The sequence below is a fragment of the Macaca nemestrina genome, chromosome 14 (assembly GCF_043159975.1).
Source record: "Macaca nemestrina isolate mMacNem1 chromosome 14, mMacNem.hap1, whole genome shotgun sequence".
Classification (NCBI taxonomy): Eukaryota; Metazoa; Chordata; class Mammalia; order Primates; family Cercopithecidae; genus Macaca; species Macaca nemestrina.
This window is the reverse complement of record NC_092138.1, coordinates 57,046,931-57,066,178: the sequence shown is the minus strand read 5'-3', so window position 1 is coordinate 57,066,178 and position 19,248 is coordinate 57,046,931. Positions and strand designations below refer to the sequence as shown.

General features: G+C 43.8%; 1 protein-coding gene across 3 annotated transcripts in view; it reads left to right on the top strand.

Annotated features, from left to right (window-relative positions):
• LOC105493867 (MOB kinase activator 3B) overlaps positions 1-19,248 on the top strand; it is a 206,112-nt gene that overhangs the window by 164,142 nt on the left and 22,722 nt on the right. For all 3 annotated transcript variants that reach the window (XM_011761820.3, XM_024796573.2, XM_071077885.1), the window contains exon 3: positions 9,528-9,730. In XM_011761820.3, the coding sequence (XP_011760122.1) occupies positions 9,528-9,730 (203 nt within the window). The remainder of the gene's footprint in view (positions 1-9,527; positions 9,731-19,248) is intronic.

Below are 19,248 nucleotides of genomic sequence, written 5' to 3'. Positions count from 1 at the left end.
TCTTGAGAACATATAATCACATACCACTGTTTGTCTTTCTTTTGGCCCAACCACCATGATAACAGACTGGAGGATAGCACAAAAGGGCTGGGGAGGGGCAGAGGGAGGGAGTTGGAAAACAGAGTAGTAGCCAGTTTATTTCTAAGCATTTGCAGCTGTCAGCTTGTTTGGGGACTTTTTTTTCTCTTTTTTTAGGCAGAGGAACAAAGTCCTGCTACACAGGATTGTTTTCCTTGGCATGACGAACAGACACTTTCTTGAGGAACGTACTGAGATAACACAAAACATCTGCTAAGAGGAATCAATCCTCGCAGCTGAATTTTCATCAGCATCAGCAAGAACATGAAGCTTCTCTCTCTCTTCCTCTCTCTCTGTATATGTATGTGTGTGTGTGTGTGTGTGTGTGTGTATATATATATGTGTGTATATATGTGTGTGTGTATATATATATAGCAGGTGGCAGGAGAATGGATGGGGATGAAGGGGCAAGAGAATAAGCTAAGAGGAGGAGGATATATATTATTAAGAAACATCTGTGGTGTTCATGAGTTTTGTTTTGTTTCATTTTGTTTTTGCCTTGTGATCCGATTGCATCTTGTTTTGCGAGTATTTTGGAAATGGTGTGTTCTCAGTCATGCTGCCAGAGGAGGTATGTTTTCTTTTTCCACGTGTGTGGGATGTTGTTTTTATTCGTGAACTATTGAGAATGAGTTGTTTTTACGACTTGTAGAGGGATTTTCACATCCCTCTTATTACTGGACTCTGAAGACAGAAGGGATGGCACAAAAGCCCTCAGACATAAATAACAGTTTCAAGGAGAAACATGGGCACTTCTGGGTGTTGTTGACATGCCATCGGGGTCCCAAAGGATTGGCCAGGACATCAGGTTTCATCATGTGTCCTTTGGAAGCTCCTTGGACAGTTCACATGCTATTCCCATGTATCACAGGTCTTCCAGGTATACTTTCCAAGAAAAGTTTACCCTTTGGAGAAGAGGCAGCTTCACCTGTCCTGTTTCATTTGCTCTCCTGCCACGCCTGTCTTGGCGTTGATTCAGAAGAGCTGTCTTCCTAGCATTGGTGACATCGGCTGCCGTTTCCAGATGCCTTCTGTGTGCCTGCTGGCGTTGTGCTTCTCATTCGGTCCTCACGGTCTCATGAAGAGCTAGGTATTATTGTCACCATTCCTCAGGCAAGGAAACAGAGGCTTTTGAAAGTTAGCAAAGTTGCTTAAGGGCAAGCAGCACAGAAGTCCCACAGCTGGAATCGCAAGTGGGATTGAGGCCAGAGCCAGGCACTTCACCAGTGTCCTAAACCCCCAGTGACACATACATTTGAGAAAGTAAAAGCCAAACTACCCTTTTCCACCTTGTCTTCTAACAAGTGTCAATTGTTGTGTCAATTGTATTTGGGTGAGATGAAAGGATCTGTAGAACCCTGCAAAGCTTCCTGGCAGAATGGAAAAAGGATAGGCTCCGAGACAGACTTGAATTCAGATCCCTCTTCATCACAAACTAGCTCTATAAAACCAAAGTCTGTCCCTTCACCTCTTTGAGCTTTGATTTCAGGGTATGCAGATGGCACAGGAGCTCAACTCTCATTCCAACAGTCAGCAAGTATTTATTCCATACCCACCTTGCTCCAGGTGCCAAGCCACAAAGGAGGCATCACTAAAGAGACATTTGTGAGGAGGCTGGACACCATCCCTGCTCTCACAGAGTGGCCAGTCTGGAGCAGGTAACAGACCTGAAGCAGGGACTCCCACAGATACACGTAGAATTACCATGTGTGATCTGTGCAGGAAAATTTCAGGAGCAGAATAGCAGATGCCAGGGAAGCTGGGTCTGGGGATGATGGGAGACACTGAGCCAAGCTCTAAAGAAAGAAGAGGCAGTAACCAGGTGATCAATAAAGGGGGCTTCTGCCAGTTGTTTGCAGAACTTGAGGTGTTTGGGGGCAGTTCTCCAGTATCCCCGGAGACAACCTTTTGGTTCTTACTCTTCAGACCACAAAAACCCAGGTTCAGCCCAGCACTGATCACAGATCAGAGTCTCATTCCCAGGTGTTGGCCTTTCTCTTCAGAAGAAAAGGGAAAATTATGAAAACAGGAATGATTAATAGCCAGCTCAGAACACACACCCCCACCCCCCAATCTCCTGGACCTTTGTCAACCAAAGCATTTCTGCATGTTCTAAAGGACTTTTTCCTTTTTTGGCCTCCATAACAAGATAAAATAAGTAACACAAGCCATTTAGGCAACATATTTTCTTTCAGAGGTGCCTGAAAAGGAAGGATTGAATGAGATGTTTGAGGGCTTAGTGGAAGGGAGGGGCAGGAGGGAAAGAGGAAGAAAGAAAAATGGGTTGAAGTGCAGAAATTACTGGAATTTTTATTAAATTTTCTTGGGGAGAAAGGAGATTTAGTAAGTCAGAGATGAAAGGCAAATCTGCATGGGGCTCCAGAGAAATTATTACGTTTCATAGTCGATTTAGCTCTCACACTGAATGTGGCTTGGAGATCAGAAAGTTGTGGTTAGACACATTCATAAACTCAGCAGGGCTCTGTCAGATGCGGGTTCCTGACTGAGTACCAAGGCTTCATGAGCAACAGAGACAGGGCTACAAGGCTGTCTCATCAAGCCTTCAAGAGAAACTCCAGGCCTGCACTCTCCTCACTCTCCACCCTCACCCCAGCACCCTGGCCTGCCTCCTCCTTAGCCTGTTTGCCCAGAAAACTCTAGACTTGCTTTGAGTCTAACTGGTGAGCAGACTCCTGCTAGAAACTTATATTAGTGATTGGTTTGGATGCTGGCCTCTGCTTAGGCATGTTGCCTCAGCTCGTGCCAAAACCTGAACTCAGCTGGCCCTGTTTCAGGTTCATTAACTCCATTTCAGTACTGATCCATTTGCAGAAACTAAGCTATACCACATGACTCAAGGCCATCCAGGCCCAGGGTTATCCTTGAACACCTGGATGTCCATCCCCTCTCTGTGGAGCACTAATCTGAACACTTTCTCAATGTGGGCCAACTTACTGGAGTCTGAAATTTTCCAGTTTTTAATCTAAGAGCCACAGGCGGTAGTTCAGGGTAGGATAGAGGGAAGGGCATGTTCTAAGACTCAATTATTGATTGCAGATCACTTAGAGATCTTGTGATCAAAGGTTGTTTTCTATATCATCAATACAGGTAAATATCTAACAGTCTGGGATTATTGCTGATGGTTTGTCTGAATTATTATAAGACTAGTCAAAATTTAACTCCAAACCCTTACAATCTATTTCAGTTAGGACTGCTGGTTAATGTTGTCTGGCATTAACTTTCTAATTGAGTACAGTGACTGAAAATTAACTTTCACCACCTGGAAAAAAAAAAAAAAAAAAGATTGAAAAGAGAAGAAGGAAGGTTTCAATGATAAAAAGAAAGTTTCGGATTTTTTTCCTTTCCACACCCTAGGCTGGATCACAGTGTTCCTCATTGCAGAGTTTTCTCTTCTCCCCAAAAGCAACATGCAGCCTTCCATGCCAGGACTATATATATCAAGAGTCTGGCAAAAAGCTATCCTTTCTGCTGTGGGTTTTATTTATTTTATTTTATTTTATTTTTTGCCTCCCCCAAACAGGAGATGATGGATTCACATCTTGACTAAATAAGACCACTGCTTTTTTCTGATTCAATTTTGATTGATGAAGTATTCCTGCCTTGCCTGTGCCAGGTGCTTTCAAAGGTGGAATCAAAGTATATAACACAGTCCCTTTGTTCAGAGAACTTACAGCAATATAAGACATAAGTTTGAGAAACTAGTAGAAAATAATGCAAGGTAGATGATACTCCAGGACTTATTCAGTACCTGCCACTGTAAGTTCTTTGCAAGTTCAGAATTGATGTATTAATGCCAAGACTGCTATCCTGAAAATAAATAGGCAGGAGGAATTTAATCCCCAAGTGTGTTACAAAGACCATTTGGTCAATGGGATACTAAAACTAACAATTCACAATAGAATACTCACTATCTGCAAGGCAGTACGCTAACCCTTGTAGATGTTTATATAATTAATCCGCACAACAACCTAAGCTACAAATAACATTAATATATCCCTATTTTTCTTTAAGGATGGGGAAAGTGGGGATAGGAGACACTACATCATCTGAATATGGCTACATTATGAATAAGTGGTAAAGCTAGAAATGAAGCCTAGGAATTCTGATTACAGACTCTGTGTTTTAAATCAATAGCTATTATGAGCAAAGGGGAATCCAGATTTAAATAGGACTTTTTCCTACAGATATTCTCAGATCCTTTACTATGCTTGGGTACATTGTAAACCTCTATGAAAACAGCATTTTTGCCAATATATTTGGCCTCAGAATCCTCTCTTTTTAGCCAAGGATCTCTCGAGAATCGTGACTTTTAAAACACATAATGGGGAATATTGAAGTGGAGGGTCCATCGTATCTTCTGTGCTCATGAGGCAGAAGGAGGGCATTGGTTATGGTCCTGATGTTGGGTCAGTTGTGCCATGTAGACCACAGGTTGCCCTTTGCTCCGACCCAGCCATGCACAGCTCCCCAGGTCCAGGCTGCCGTTGTAGCTAGCCAAGTGTCCATTTAAGGTGATCCAGTTGCCTTTCTTCCAACTGCTGAACTGGATTCTTTTAAAACAAGTATTTTTTGAGCTCGTTCCACAAGCAAGCCAATTGCAGGTCATAAAATGGTATTCTTGACTGGTCAAGATAGCTTACACCTATAATCCCCAGCACTTTGAGAGGCTGAGGTGGGAGGACTGTTTGAGCCCAGGAGTTTGAGACCAGGCTGGGCAATATAGTGAGACCTTGTCTCTACAAAAACATTTACAAAAGTTAGCCAGGCATGGTGGCGCATGCCTGTATTCTCAGCTACTCGGAAGGCTGAGGCAGGAGGATTGCTTGGGCCCAAGAGGCTGAGGCTGCAGTGAGTTGTGTTGTGACATTGCACTCCAGCCAGGGTAGAGTAAAACTCTGTCCTTAAAAGATGAATAAATTAAAATAAAATGGTATTCTTATCCCTCACCTTCCGTGACACCATAGAACCTATAGGATGCTGAAGAAAAAGCCTGAGTTTTGAAGCCAAATCTCTATCTCATTTTACCCATGTGGCCTGGGGCAAATGATTTAACTGAGCTAAGCCTCAGTTTCCGTTAAAAAAAAAAAAATGGGCCGGGCATGGTGGCTCACGCCTGTAATCCCAGCAATTGGGGAGGCTGAGGTGGGCAGATCACGAGGTCAGGCGATCAAGACCATCCTGGCTAACACGGTGAAACCCCGTCTCTACTAAAAATACAAAAAATTAGCCAGGCATGGTGGCAGGCGCCTGTGGTCCCAGCTACTCGGGAGGCTGAGGCAGGAGAATGGCGTGAACCTGGGAGGCGGAGCTCGCAGTGAGCCGAGATCACGCCACTGCACTCCAGCCTGGGCGAAAGTGCAAGACTCCTTCTCAAACAACAACAACAAAAAACTGAAATAATAATTCCACTACTCAGGGTGTCACTGGGATTAAATGACATTGCACATACACAGATCAGCCTTCATTTGGGGTTATCTTTTCTTTTAGTTATTTAATGGAGATTGGATACTTCTTTGCAGCACCATAAAGAAAGAAAACCACCTCAAATCAATCAGTTTTCATGAAGTGGCTCTCTGGAGCCTGCCAGGAAAGGGAGTGGGTCAGCAAGCTGCATCTTGTTTTATCTTGCTGCCATGAGGCCAGTAACACAGAATGAGAAAGTTCCAGAGTCTGCAGAAGGGGCGGACATCCAAGTCTCTCCATCTGAAGGGACAACCTCTTCCAAGTCCCACCTTCTGAGAAGGTTTATTTAAAACACACACACACAAATCTGGACATCCGTAAGGCAGAAGAGAAAAGGGTGAAAATAGTATACAAACTATAGAATTGGCCGCTGAACCATCAATAAATATAAGAATTTTTCAAATGCATATAGCTTTCCTGTTCTTTGCCCCACTCCCTGTGAGCTGGATTTTGTCTCTGATTCAGCAGAGAACCCAGTGGGGTTTCCTAGGCTCCCAGCCTCTTTGCAGTGTCTGGAGTTGGCCTGGGGTGACTGCAATGCATGCTGAACATGTCTTGACTTGAACCGTTCGCAACTTTTGCTTTTGAAGAATGAATTACATGCAAGGGAGGGAATGGTGGAAGAGTGGGGCCTGACTTAGCAGCCAGAGCCAAGAGATTCTGAGCCTAGAGTCCCACCTACCCGAGGAGTTCAAGTGGGAAATAATGAAATCGAACTTACTCCCAAAGCTCCCATTGAGTGCCAAGCACAGTACAGATACTATTATAAAAACCCTACAAAGTAAATTTGTGTATTAGTTTTATAATAAAGTTGAGTGATGAAGACTCGACTGGATTTTAAACTAAAGATCTAGTTTAAAATCCTAGCCCTACTACTTACTAGCTACATAGGCTGCATAAGTTGTAGCTAGTAGGAAGTAGGGCTAGGGTTTTAAACTAGGTCTTCCAGATTCCAAACCAACTACTCTAAAGCTATAGCCCAAAATGGATAGGCAAGAGGCAAACCCCCTTCAAGGCCAGAGACAAGTCAGAGACCAGGTTTGGAATGGAAGGCACAGCCGAGATTTCCGAGCTGAGCAGAGGCAGAGATGGGGAGAACAGAGCTGCTTGGAGACAATCTAAAGGGGGCCAGCAATTGCCATGAGCATCTGCAGTGTGTCCAAAGCTTTGCCTTATCTGCAGTCAGTGTGGAGGGTAGAGGGGCTGGCTATAAGGACCACACAGATAAACTGACACAGCTATAAGTCCCTGTGTCCCCCAGCATCTGGTGAGCTTCCATGAGACTGGAACCAGGGGAGGAGAAGGGGGAGCATACCTGAGGGAGTCTGAGCTGCCCGGAAAGGAAGGACCTCAGAGCTTAGAAGTGTGCAGAGCCCCAGAGCAGTGCTCGTGGACTTTGGAGTCAGGCTAACTGGCCCAATCCCTCCTCTACTATTTCCCTGCTGGGTGACCTTGGGCAGCTACTTAATTGTCCCAAATCTATTTCTTTATCTGTGAGATGGAAATAATTTAAGGCCTGTTCTGAGGGCTAGTCAGCTAATCCATATAAAGGGCTTGGCACAGTCCCTAAAACATAGTAAGAGCTCAGTAAATACTACTGTTAATCCCAGGTCTGTGGCCTTAAGGCCTGAGCAGAGAAAGCTAACATACTCTCGTTGAGGGCAGCAGAGTATGTTAGCTGACCTTTTCTCACCTCTGGTTGTGGCTTCTGATGCTGTGGACATTTTTCTGCCCTTCTCTGCCTTCTGTCCCCATCCTCTTTCTTTTGCTTATTTATGTTTCTGTGCCACTGAAGAGTAACCTTTAGATGTCTCACTGTGCTTGACGATCGAGTGGTTCTTCTAACCTGGCAAGAGAGAGAGTTGTACTCCGTAATACCCATTTTTTGGATTTTAGAGTCAGGCTGACTTGGTTTAAATCTCAGCCCTACCACTTTTTAGCAACAGAATTCATGCTACAGAGCCTCAGTGTTATTTATCTATGAAACATTAATAAGAATAATAAAACCTATTCCACAGATATGTTGTGAAGATAACATATGTCAGCCTCCTGGCATTGTCACCAGCTGGGTTACAGGACTCCCCTTGTGAAGCAAACATACCTGTCTTAGAGGGAATTCCAGCACTTCTGGGACTCAGGCTTGAAAGACTCCAGACCCGCCCCCAGCATGGCAGCAGCAGTTCTGCAGGCCCCTCTCCACTGAGAAAGCAGCCCATAAACTCTGCGTGTGGCTACCCTCCACCTTCTCCTCAGCTCTACCTCGCCCTCAACCCCAAATCCCAGCATCTGTTGCCCAGGCAGTCAGCTCCCAAGCAGCGCCAGAGCTTCTCCCTGGGTTCATTTGATATGTTGCCACTTTGTTTCAAAGAAAAACCAGTATCAGTGCTGGGACCCAAGGGAGGCAGATCTTGTCACTACCGCCTGCCAGACATGTTCCTTCTCTTCCTGTGCCGGGGTCCCAAGTGATCCCATTACAGTGTCTCACCAGACAGCTGCCACTAGGTTTCTGTGGAGGAAAGGACAGCTTCCTGGGGACAGGACAGCTTCCCCAGGCTTCCTGGGGACTTGGGACACGCACTGTACACAGCTCTACAATTTTGCTGAAAGGCTAGTGGTCATTTCTACCTTTCCTTGACAAGGGTAATTCTGTTGTTGTTGTTGTTGTTTTGTTTTGTTTTGTTTTGTTTTGTTTTGTTTTTGAGACACCGTTTCACTCTGTCGCCCAGGCTGGAATGCAGTGGCACGATCTCAGCTCACTACAACCTCCACCTCCCAGGTTCAAGCAGTTCCCCTGGCTCATCCTCCCAAGTAGCTGAGATTACAGGCGCACGCCACCACACCCGGCTAAATTTTTTTGTATTTTTAGTAGAGATGGTTTTTCACCATATTGGCCAGACTGGTCTCGAACTCCTGACCTCAGGCAATCCGCCTGCCTTGGCCTCCCAAAGTGCTGGGATTACAGGTGTGAGCCACCGCGTCGGGCCCAGTAATTCTTTTCCTTATAACAACAGGCCTTACGTTGCAGAGAAAAGGGAGGACATTATCATTTAATAAGCTCTCACTATATTCTAGGCACTGTAGGAGGATCTTACGTTAATACCCTCCCAGCCATGTAAGGAAGACCTTATTAGGACCACTCTTTTACGGACGAGAAACCAAAAGTCAAACAACTTGCCCACAGTCATACATCTGGAAGGGGAGCAGAGTAAGAATTCAAACAGTGTCTGTTTAACTTAGGAACCCATTACAACATGTCACCACTTAAGGACAGCGTAAATAACAAAACAGCTTAAGCAGTGTTTGAGAGGGAGAAAGGAAGGCTTGCGATCCTGCAATTTGTTGCTTTGACTGAGCTGGGAGTAGTGGTCATCAAATGGGAAATCTGAGTGACTTCGATGACCACTCACCCTTTCTGTGTTATGAAAAACAAGACCTCCTCCCAACTCTTACCTTCCTCAAAGAGACAAAGGCGGAATCTGTGTGATGCAAAGTATCTGTGAAAGTTACTGAATTTGCCCACCTCAGAAACAGTATACCTCAGGAAAAACTTTGCAAACTGGTAGCTTGCAAGCCCAGTGTAACTTAGAGAGATGTTTTATTTTGACTAATGGTACTTTTTAAAACTTCAAGTTACTTGCTTAATGTTTAAAAAATGCAGTAGGTCCACGTATAACTCTTAAATTTCCGAATTATCTTGAAAAATTAGAAGCTCTAACAACACGGGGCCTCCATCCCTATATGGCCACTGTTGGCTGTAGTCACAGCAACTGCTGCCCTTGATGAGGAGGTGGAAGGTGCTTTCTAGTTTGCTACCAACCCCCACCCCCCACTCCCTATGACTCCTGTGACACGGGGTGCCAGTCTCCCTGTAGCCTCGCCCTCAGACAGTTTTCTGATATTAGAGGAAAGAGGAAAAGGAACTTTCCTGTCATGGTTTCATTCTTTCTTCTTTTTTTCTTCTCTAGGTGTTCCCTTCCCAAAGAACTTCCTTCAGATCTGCAAGAAGATCCTGTGCCGCCTTTTCCGGGTCTTTGTCCACGTCTACATCCACCACTTCGACCGGGTCATTGTGATGGGTGCAGAGGCCCATGTCAACACCTGCTACAAACATTTCTATTACTTTGTCACAGAGATGAACCTCATAGACCGCAAGGAGCTCGAGCCTTTGGTAAGTGGCACCATGCGATAATGGTATCCAAGTCACCCCAGGAGCTCAGCCATTTGTCATAGTGCATTGTCAATCCCTGGAAAATGCTCACTGATGGCTAGCTGTTAGCAGAGGGCTGCAGAATTGAATGGGGTTTAGTGGTCAACAAACAGCCAGGAGATGCCAAGATGTCCACTGTCACCAAATAAGTGTCCGAGATTACTCTCCAAGAGGTAGCAGAATGTAGTGGGAATATAATAGTTTGGATCAGAGGGAGTAGCTTTAATTCTCAGCTCCAAAGTCATTCTTCCACTTACTGAATTCCTTAAATGGGCATCTTTGATATCTTATATTATCTCTCACTCTGTTAATCAAAGATGATCAGAAACATTTCTTCAGTAGGTAAATAAATATTTAGCACCTACTGTGTGCCAGCTGCTAGGCATACAGTCAGGTAAAACTGCCTTCGGGCAGCTTTTACTCCAGAGGTAGTGACAGAAGTTAAAGCCCTAAATAAGAATACAATCTCACAGGGACTTTGCTTTTCACACTGAGTTTTCCGTGTTGCAGTTTCAATGAGATATATTAGAATAGAGAACATTTGATATGATTAAATCCTTAGTGTTATTGTTTAGGTGAATGGGGAATACTTTCATTTTCTTCAAAAGCTGTCTTTCCAGTGGCACTCAATCTGTGCTTCAGAAGTCAAGGACCCCTAAAAACCTCATCATCTTTTGTACCATGCAGCATCTCAATGCAGACACTTTGATCAAAGGATTTTTTAGTGGCTCTATTGAGTACATATTATGCCCCCATATAATACAAGGTGGCTGTTTTGCTAAATATAACTGACAAGGCAACTACATTTCATCCAAGTTCATTTGAACAACCAGAGTACGAGAGCCAGGCTGTCCTCTTTTGCCACCCTGTATCCCTTTCTCTTTATGTACCTATTTTAAAACACGGGTTTTATTATTTTTATTTTTATTTTTTCTTTGAGACAGGGTCTCACTCTGTCTCCCAGTCTGGAGTGCAATGGCAAGGTCATAGCTCACCATAGCTCACCTTCAACTCCTAGGTTCAAGCAATCCTCCCACCTCAGCCTCCCAAGTAGCTGGGACTATAGGCTGGCATGGCTGGTTTTTTTTTTTTTTTTAGAGATGGGATGTCACTATGTTGTCCAAGCTTGTCTCAAACTCCTGGCTTCAAGCAATTCTCCACCCTTGTTCTCCCAAAGCTGGGATTACAGGTGTGAGCCACCACACCTGGCCAGGTTTTATTATTATTTAGGTATGGTAAAGCTAACAGATCAGATGATTGTCATTGAAAAGAGAATTTGTTATACTCATCCCAAGAGAAAGAGCCATGCCGCGCCACAAGAGAGAACATGGGAAAGCACCAGGGTTAGTCAGGAGACCGAGGGAGCAGAGAAAGCATGGGCAAGAACCCTCACTGTGGTTTTCATGGGAAGGAATGGGCCAGACAGAGTAAGCAGGTTTAGGGTTGGCTAATTTGAATAATCTCTGGAGCCTAGGGGTTATTCCTAGTTATCTGATACCTGGCCCTGGGGTGGTTAATGTGAGACCCTGATGGAGGAAGTATTTGGGGTGCAGGCTCTGCAGGATTGGTTTGCATTGGTTGTTGTGTAAACAGCTTGAGGGCAAATTGTTTACCATCACTAGGAATTGGCTAGCTCTGGGAGGGGCAGTCCCTCCAGGATCAACAAGGCCACTTTGATGTTAAAGAATCAAAACACAAAAAATAAGAGATATGTTTAATACAGTACAGTACCTGTACCTGGCAAAGAAGATGGTGAATTTCACATATCACCTTTAGTGTTTTTCACCTTGAAATTTATTATTGTGCTATGAGAATATATGGCAAAAATATATATATATAATACTATATATATTATACTATATATATCAAATACTATATATATATATATATATATTTGCATTACTCAGTAGTCCTGGAACAAAGCAAGACTTTTTGGGGTACACTTGAGATATCTCACATATTTACTTTAAAAAGAGCCTGTTTTCCTCATTTTCTTTCACGAGAGATCTCTAGAAGGCTCTGAGGTAGGAACCGAGTTGTCTCTAAATGCAGTTGGACAAATAGTATGGAAAGAAGCTACAATTCATTGATGGCTGAGTTTTATAAAGGCTGTTTTGGGTAAACAGCCACTATGGGAAGATAAGGTTGTGCAAACAGCTCAAGGGAGTTAAGACTAGAAACAATTGATAAAGCTAATTTCAGAAAATGTCAAGGACAGAGGAAAGATGGACAAGGGCCATGTAAATGAAGAGCCAGAAGAAACTGCTGCGATCTCCTAGATGGTTTCAGTTGGGTTCTCTTCTGTAGTAATGTTCAGGTCTATGCAAAATAACTTCTCCAAAGGCCCACAAGACGGAAGAGGCTGTGGAAGCACTCACACTTCCAGTTTCACTGAGCTAAGGGATCAGAAACACCAAGATAGAGCTGAAAGTCAATTTCTCCTTTATGCCTGAAAGCATAAAGACAACATTGTAGGAAAAAGCTGAGTGTAAGTTATCAAGTAGAGAAAGGCTTTCTTTGCTGTCAGAAAACTCAGTTATTTTCTATAATTGAAGAAAGGGCTCCAAGGCAGTGCCAGGAACTAACTTGAAGTCTCAGAATCACAGAATGGCCTCAAACATGTCAATATCCTAGACATGAGACTCTTTGAGGGACTGGGATAAAATTAGGTTAACCAGAAATTTTTAACAGTTTAAGTGAGCAAGAAAGGTACCAGGTTTTATTCCCCAGAAGTTTATATTTCTTTAAATCTTGCTTGCAATAGTATATTTCCTACATTTGTGTGTTAATTATAATTACAGGGAAATTAATTTTAATGCTTGTAAATATTTATACCTTTTAAATGCTTAATTGTCAGAACTTACCTATTTGTTTTACACTAACCGAAACCTATAAAGGAATAGAAATAGACATTAAGAATGTTTCTGAGGCTAATCATACACTATCAGGCTCTGAATACTTAGCACATGCAGTGTCCATTAAGAGTAGATTGTTTATGGCTTGTGGATTGCTATTGCTGAAATGACCATTTCAACAGTTGACAGTGCTAGGATACCTAACTGCTAATACTATTACAGTGCACATGTTCAAATCAGGCATAGCATCTCAAGTCAACACATTTTTATTTGATTTGCATATATGGATACTCTATATATGCAACTCTAGTTGCTCAGATATTCTATGTGCGTAAAAAATCTATGCTCTCAAGACATTTACAATACAGTCTGAAAAATATAAAATAATAAATGTCACCCATTTTTGGCTCTCAAAGGATGATGAAGGAATCAGGCATTTGGCTTCACATTCTAGTTGTACATTCTTTAGAATCAAATGCAGCTGGGGCCAGAAGGGCAGCATTTGTCCAGCCAGTTTCCCTTAGAACATCGGCATTCCCAGAGTTCCCACGCCACTGGTGGGACATTCTTGGTGTCATGCCTTGGGATTCCACAGTATGGAACTCTGAGACCCCACCACCACCTCATGTTTCCCTCTGCCTTGCCTCCACCATGCACAGCCACACATCTCTGGTTGCTTTTGTCTGATGTGGACTGAGTATCTACCACACAGGTTGTATTGGGGATCCATCTAGCACCCCACTGGGGTAGGAGAGTCAGTATCATACAGTGCCTAAGAAAAGTCTTAGACTGTGGGTTCCAATCCTGGACCCTGCATTTACTAACGTGCAACCTTGAGCAAGATATATAGCTTTTCAAAGCTTCATTTTCCTCATTCATAGAATGGGTATAATAATAAGAGTTATAAAAAGAAATGGATTAATCACATGGTAAGTGCTTAAGAAATGTTAGCTAAGTGAGATAATGACTGTAACAGTAGCTGGGCTGTAGTTGGTGGATGTTCCTGAATTCTCCCTTCCCTAGCTCCCATGACCTCTTTTCTGTCTTAGTGATTGATTCCCTAGGTAGACTCCTAGCAGATGCAGTTAATTGTATTTGTATCAGTCACTCCCACGGGATTGTCAACTCTTTGAAGGCTGGGAATATAAAGGACATATTCCTGCATTGCTTAAGGTTCCTAGTACCTAATAAATCCTTAATATGTATTTGAATTGGGGAGAGTACTTGAAGGATGATGCACCTCCATTCAAAGGGGTTACACACTGGTTACTGTCTTCAATACGCCCCTTATCTCAGAACATGCCTGCAGACCTCCACTTACCCATTTCCATGTTGGGAATAATGCTTCATCCTATCAGATTAGCAATAGACATTAAAAGCAAAATAAGAGATCAGGGATGCATCATAAGCTTTAGGCCTCACAGAGAAAGACGAGGCCTCAACTCTCAGTCATTCTCTGTTCCAAATTCCAGATAGATCACCCAGGAAATCTTGAATCCTCTCACACTGCTTTTGTGCCCTGGTGTGTCAGACAAAGGGTAACCAATCCTCCCTGTTTTAGCAGTGAAATTCTCATGTCCTGGGAAAACCCTTGGTCTCTGTCAAACTAGGACAGTTGGTCATCCTATCAGGCCTCTGAGTGGGAATACAGTTTGGAATTCAGAAGCTGGGAAGAGGTCACCTTGGCTAGCCTGGTGAAGACCATCACATCCATCCACCCCCAGAGCTTGCCTCATGGCTCCCATTGGGACCTGCTGTTCAGCCGCTATGGCCGGCAGCCTGGGAACCCAGGCAAACACATGCCATTTCACTTGGTCTCCAGCAGGGAGGGGGAGCCTGGCACACTGACACAGTCACAGACGTGACAGATCATCCATTACTCATGTAAATGCAACAGCTGACGATAACTTGAACTCAAGCAAGTTCCCTGTTGGAGGAAACAGCCCAAATGATGCTGATAATTAGAAAATGGGCCAGGCCCTGATTGAATAAGCAGGCTGCTGTTGGCCCTTGGCTGCCAGGGAGTCAGCTGACAAAATTAAACTAATCAGAATTATCATTAGCAAGCACAAATAGCCCACAGTGTTTTGTTGGCCTTTCACTGGAAACAAAAGCAGACTCAGAGAGGGCTGTTAGCAATGCAGTAGTTGTGAATGAAGAGCTGATTAGGGCAGGGGAGGAGAGAGACTGGTGAGATGGGGAGGAGAGACAGGAGGGGACTTGTTCACCCTAATGCACCTGCTGACCCCTGGGTGACCTTGGTCCAGGACCTTCTCATTCTCTCTCCAAGGCTCCATTTTCTTGTTTCTAACAATGAGGGTGATTATATCATCACCTACCTTGTCGAGGTGCTGCTGTGAAACCAAATGTTACCACAGGGCTGTTCCGTTACCTTATAGCAGGGTGCCTGGACCATAGGGGTTTCTCAGGAGTCCACACACACACACACCTGCATCAGAATCTTCTGGAGGAAATATTTTGTAAGTACATTCTTGGGCCTCACCCCAGATACACTAAATCAGAATTATTAAGATTTGTGCCTAGTACCAAGCACCCTGAGTCTGCATCTCAAACTTTAATGTGCATATGAATCACCGGGGGAATCTTGCTGAATGCAAATTCTGATTCGGTACATCTGAGAGAAGGAGACTTGAGAATGTTTGTTTTGCTCCCAGATGATATGGATGCTGCTGGTTCCCAGACCACACGTTGAGGGGAAAGACCCTAGCTGACAATTACCCTCAAATGTGAAAATTACCATTTTTAGCACTTCATCTCTTCTCCTCTAGGATTGGGAGTTAGCTTAGCGGGGTGGGGAAGTGAAGCAAAAAGGAGAAAAATCTGAAGATCAGTGTTTGCCAAGAGAGCTCCTCAAAATGCCAGTCCTGAGTGATGGTCAGTAAAAACAGACTTCCTTCTGTGGTCAAATGAGTTTACAAAATACTGCATCGTCTCCACCCTTGAAGATTTACGGTGTACAATAGCATATCAAAGGCTTTGAGAAGGCATCCAGTAAAGAAACTTCTTCAATTTTGTGTAGCCCGCCCAATTTAACTGCATTTGGCTACTGGACTTTTTTCTTTTGCTATCACTCATTGACATCTTAGAGATATCATGATTCATAGAACACCCTCTGGGCAGCACTGCTCATCTTTGTGATGTGATGTGTCTCTAGATTTTTCTGTTTTTCTCATGCCTCCCTGGCCTCAAACCACACAGCCACCACTGCTGCATGGAGAGGGAGGTGGGAAGGAAGTGAAACTCCATATGGGAGCGCTTCGCACACACACAAGAAGTGCAGTCCTGCTCATTGTTGCTCCTCATCCTCCCACATCGTCGTATGACAGACACCCCTTCGTGGAATTCTTACCGTGTGCATGACAGGCAAGCATTTTCAAGAAATAATTAATAACTTCATTTCTTCAGTTCCAGATAATCTATTAATCCCTCTTGACATATATTATTTCATCTCCTCACACTTGTTACTTTTTTTTTTGTTTTGAGACAGGGTCTCACTCTGTCACCCAGGCTGGTGTGATCATGGCTCACTGCATCCTCTAGCCTCCATGCTCAAGTGATCCTCTCACCTCAGCCTCCTAAGTAGCTGGGGCTACAAACACATATCACCACACCTGGCTAATTTTAAATTTTTTTGTAGAGACAGGGTCTCACTATGTTTCCTAGGCTGGTCTGGAATTCCTGGGCTCAAGTGATCCTTCTGCCTCGACCTCCCAAAGTCCTGGGATTACAGATGGTACCTGGCCAGACTTGTTACTATTATTTCCAGCAGATGTGATGGGCAGTTTCTCAACATCTGAACCACATTCCTCTCCATCCCTTATCACTGCCATTTTGTCACACCAAAGCACACGCCCCACCCCCAGTGTGTAGGTACCTCTTGGCTAATGATTGAGATTTATGGTAGGCTCTACCACCAAAACTATCCTTTAAAAATGGGTGCTTTTTAGAACAATTTGAGGACCAAAGATTTGGAAAGCCTTGTCTCAAAGGCCCAGCCACAAGCCTATCCAGGCCCCAGAATACGCTGACCTCATGTTGCCCTAAGAGGTAGCCAGGCCAAAACTACACTTCTGTCAGAGCTGCTTCGGTGAGTGCAGTAGCCAAGGTTGGCCTGCAATGGTAAGATCAAGTCAGGACTGTGAAAAGAAGCAGAACCTCTTGCATGAGCCAGAGCTACCCCCTAAAATAGCCAGCAATGAAGAGCCACTGTGGAGCTTTTGAAAGGACCGTTTTTTTTGAAACATCATCTGTACAGAGGCCCCTGGGTTGCTCCTTGTCAGGAGGGTTCCTTGGTCTTCAGCCAGATGGCTTGGACATGGACTCAGCCATTATAGAAGAAAGAGCTGCAGCCTGTGAAGCTGACAGGTTGGCCTTTACAGTGGCATTTCCACTATTATGCTACCACATTAGTTACCACATAAGGCAAGGCATGTAATGGCTCTGAGCCTCAGTTTCCCCATCTATAAAAGAGATCATCCCTAGAATCTTCCCAGCCTGACCTACTGAGATTACTGATGGGTTACTACTGAGATTACTGGCTTACTGGGATTACTACTGACATGGTGTGTCAGCAGCCCTGTCATCTTTCATCCAAGACAACCATTTCTCTTTGCTTAGAGAGCCCTTCGTGGATTAAAGCCCACCATGGGCCGGGCACGGTGGGCCATGCCTGTAATCCCAACACTTTAGGAGGCTGAGGCGGGCGGATCACCTGATGTCAGGAGTTCCAGACCAGCCTGGCCAACATGGTGAAACACCATTTCTACTAAAAATACAAAAATTAGCTGGGCGTGGTGGCAGGCACCCATAATCCCAGCTACTCAGGAGGCTGAGGCAGGAGAATCGCTTGAACCTGGGAGGCGGAAGTTGCAGTGAACCGAGATCGCACCATCACACTCCAGCCTGGGGCACAAGAGCGAGACTTCGTCTCCAAAAAAAAAACCCACCATGGCAGCAGAGGGGGTGTACATGTTGCTGAGAGTAGCTGGAGTGTGCATCCATGGGACTTTTCCAGTTCAGATGACAAGTATGTGTGTGTCCTACATGTTGCCGAGCGTAGCTGGAGTGTGCATCCATGGGACTTTGCCAGTTCAGATGACAAATATGTGTGTGTCCAGGGTGGCATCGGCTGTTGGTGCTTGTTCAGAACAATGCAAAGGCTCAGAGATGAGAGGGGGAGCTTGCCAGAGATCATTTTAGGAGCCTTGGCAGATGTATTCTAAAGTGTCAATTGGAAAAATAGCAAAGAAACATGATGATTTCCAATGAATTGCCTTATGCTGGCTAACTGGGGATGTGGCACAAATAGCCACATGTCTCTGCCAGTCCTATTTATTCATCATCCCTTGTTGATGCTCAGAGAACTTTTGCTTCTAGTTTATAGGATGTTGGGTGGTTCATTTTTGTTTTAGGGTTTCTATTTATTTTTAATTTGGTCAGAGATGAGATTGGCCTGATTTATTTCAGGGCCTAAAATATGATCAGTTGTAGTTGAAGATGTCTCTCATGGGAAAACTGCTAGCATATAATATTAAGTAATAAAAGCAGGATTCAAAACTATACTGGAAAATCACTAACCATATGTCCACAGATGATAAAGGAAATAGAGCAAAAAGTGCCAACAGTGGTTCTCTCTTGGTATTATTATAGATAATGCTTTTTTTTTTTTTTTTGGTATATACTTTTGGGGGCTTTCTAAGTTTTCTGTGACAAGCATGTGTCACTTTTATAATCAGAAAAATCAAACCTTATACTTGAAAAGGCTTTTTCAACCACTTGTGACCACTTAGATTAAAATTAAATTAAAAATTAGTTTCTTTGCCTTACTAGCCACGTTAAGTGCTCAAAAGCCACATGTGTCTAGTGGCTATTGTATTGGATATCACAGATACTGAACATTTTCATCATTGTGGGACATTCTCTTAAACACCAGTGAGCCAAAGGCTCTACCTTCAGGAGCTACTTTTTATAATCCACTATTAACAACACTCCCTCCCCAAATAGCTGCCGGATGTGTTCACATTGTCTCCATGCTGCCACATGAGGCATTTCAGTTCATTGTTTCAGCCCCCTGGTATGGTTGCTTCTCTTTGCTAAGCCACTTCTCTCCCACTTCATAGATAGGAATGAATAAAACTCAGTACCTTCTGCTCAACATTTCTCCCTAGATTTCCCATCAGAACCTGCATCTCAGGAAGCTGCTCAGTATCTTAGGGGAGCTGTTAGTCTGATACACCAAATACTAATTGTACTTTTTATTTTTTTAATGTTCTCTGCAGTGTTGGAAATTGCTGCAGGATGTCAGTCACAGCAGGGATTAATTCATCTTCATGAGCATTTACATGAAAATGTAAATAGTCAGTATGGCTTGATGCCCATATATAAGCCTGCCAAATTTTGGCTGCTATGTGTGGTCTAGTTTAAATTTCCCGGCCAGATAAGATTAGATTCTTTGGCTCCAAAAATGTCAAGTGAGTATTAACTTGGGATTTGAATGAAGGAAGGTTTTATTTATTGAAACGTAACACTATATTTTCTCCCACCACCCACCTGTCCCACCACAGTAAAAGCATGAAGATAAGACAGGTTACAGGCAGTCCCTAG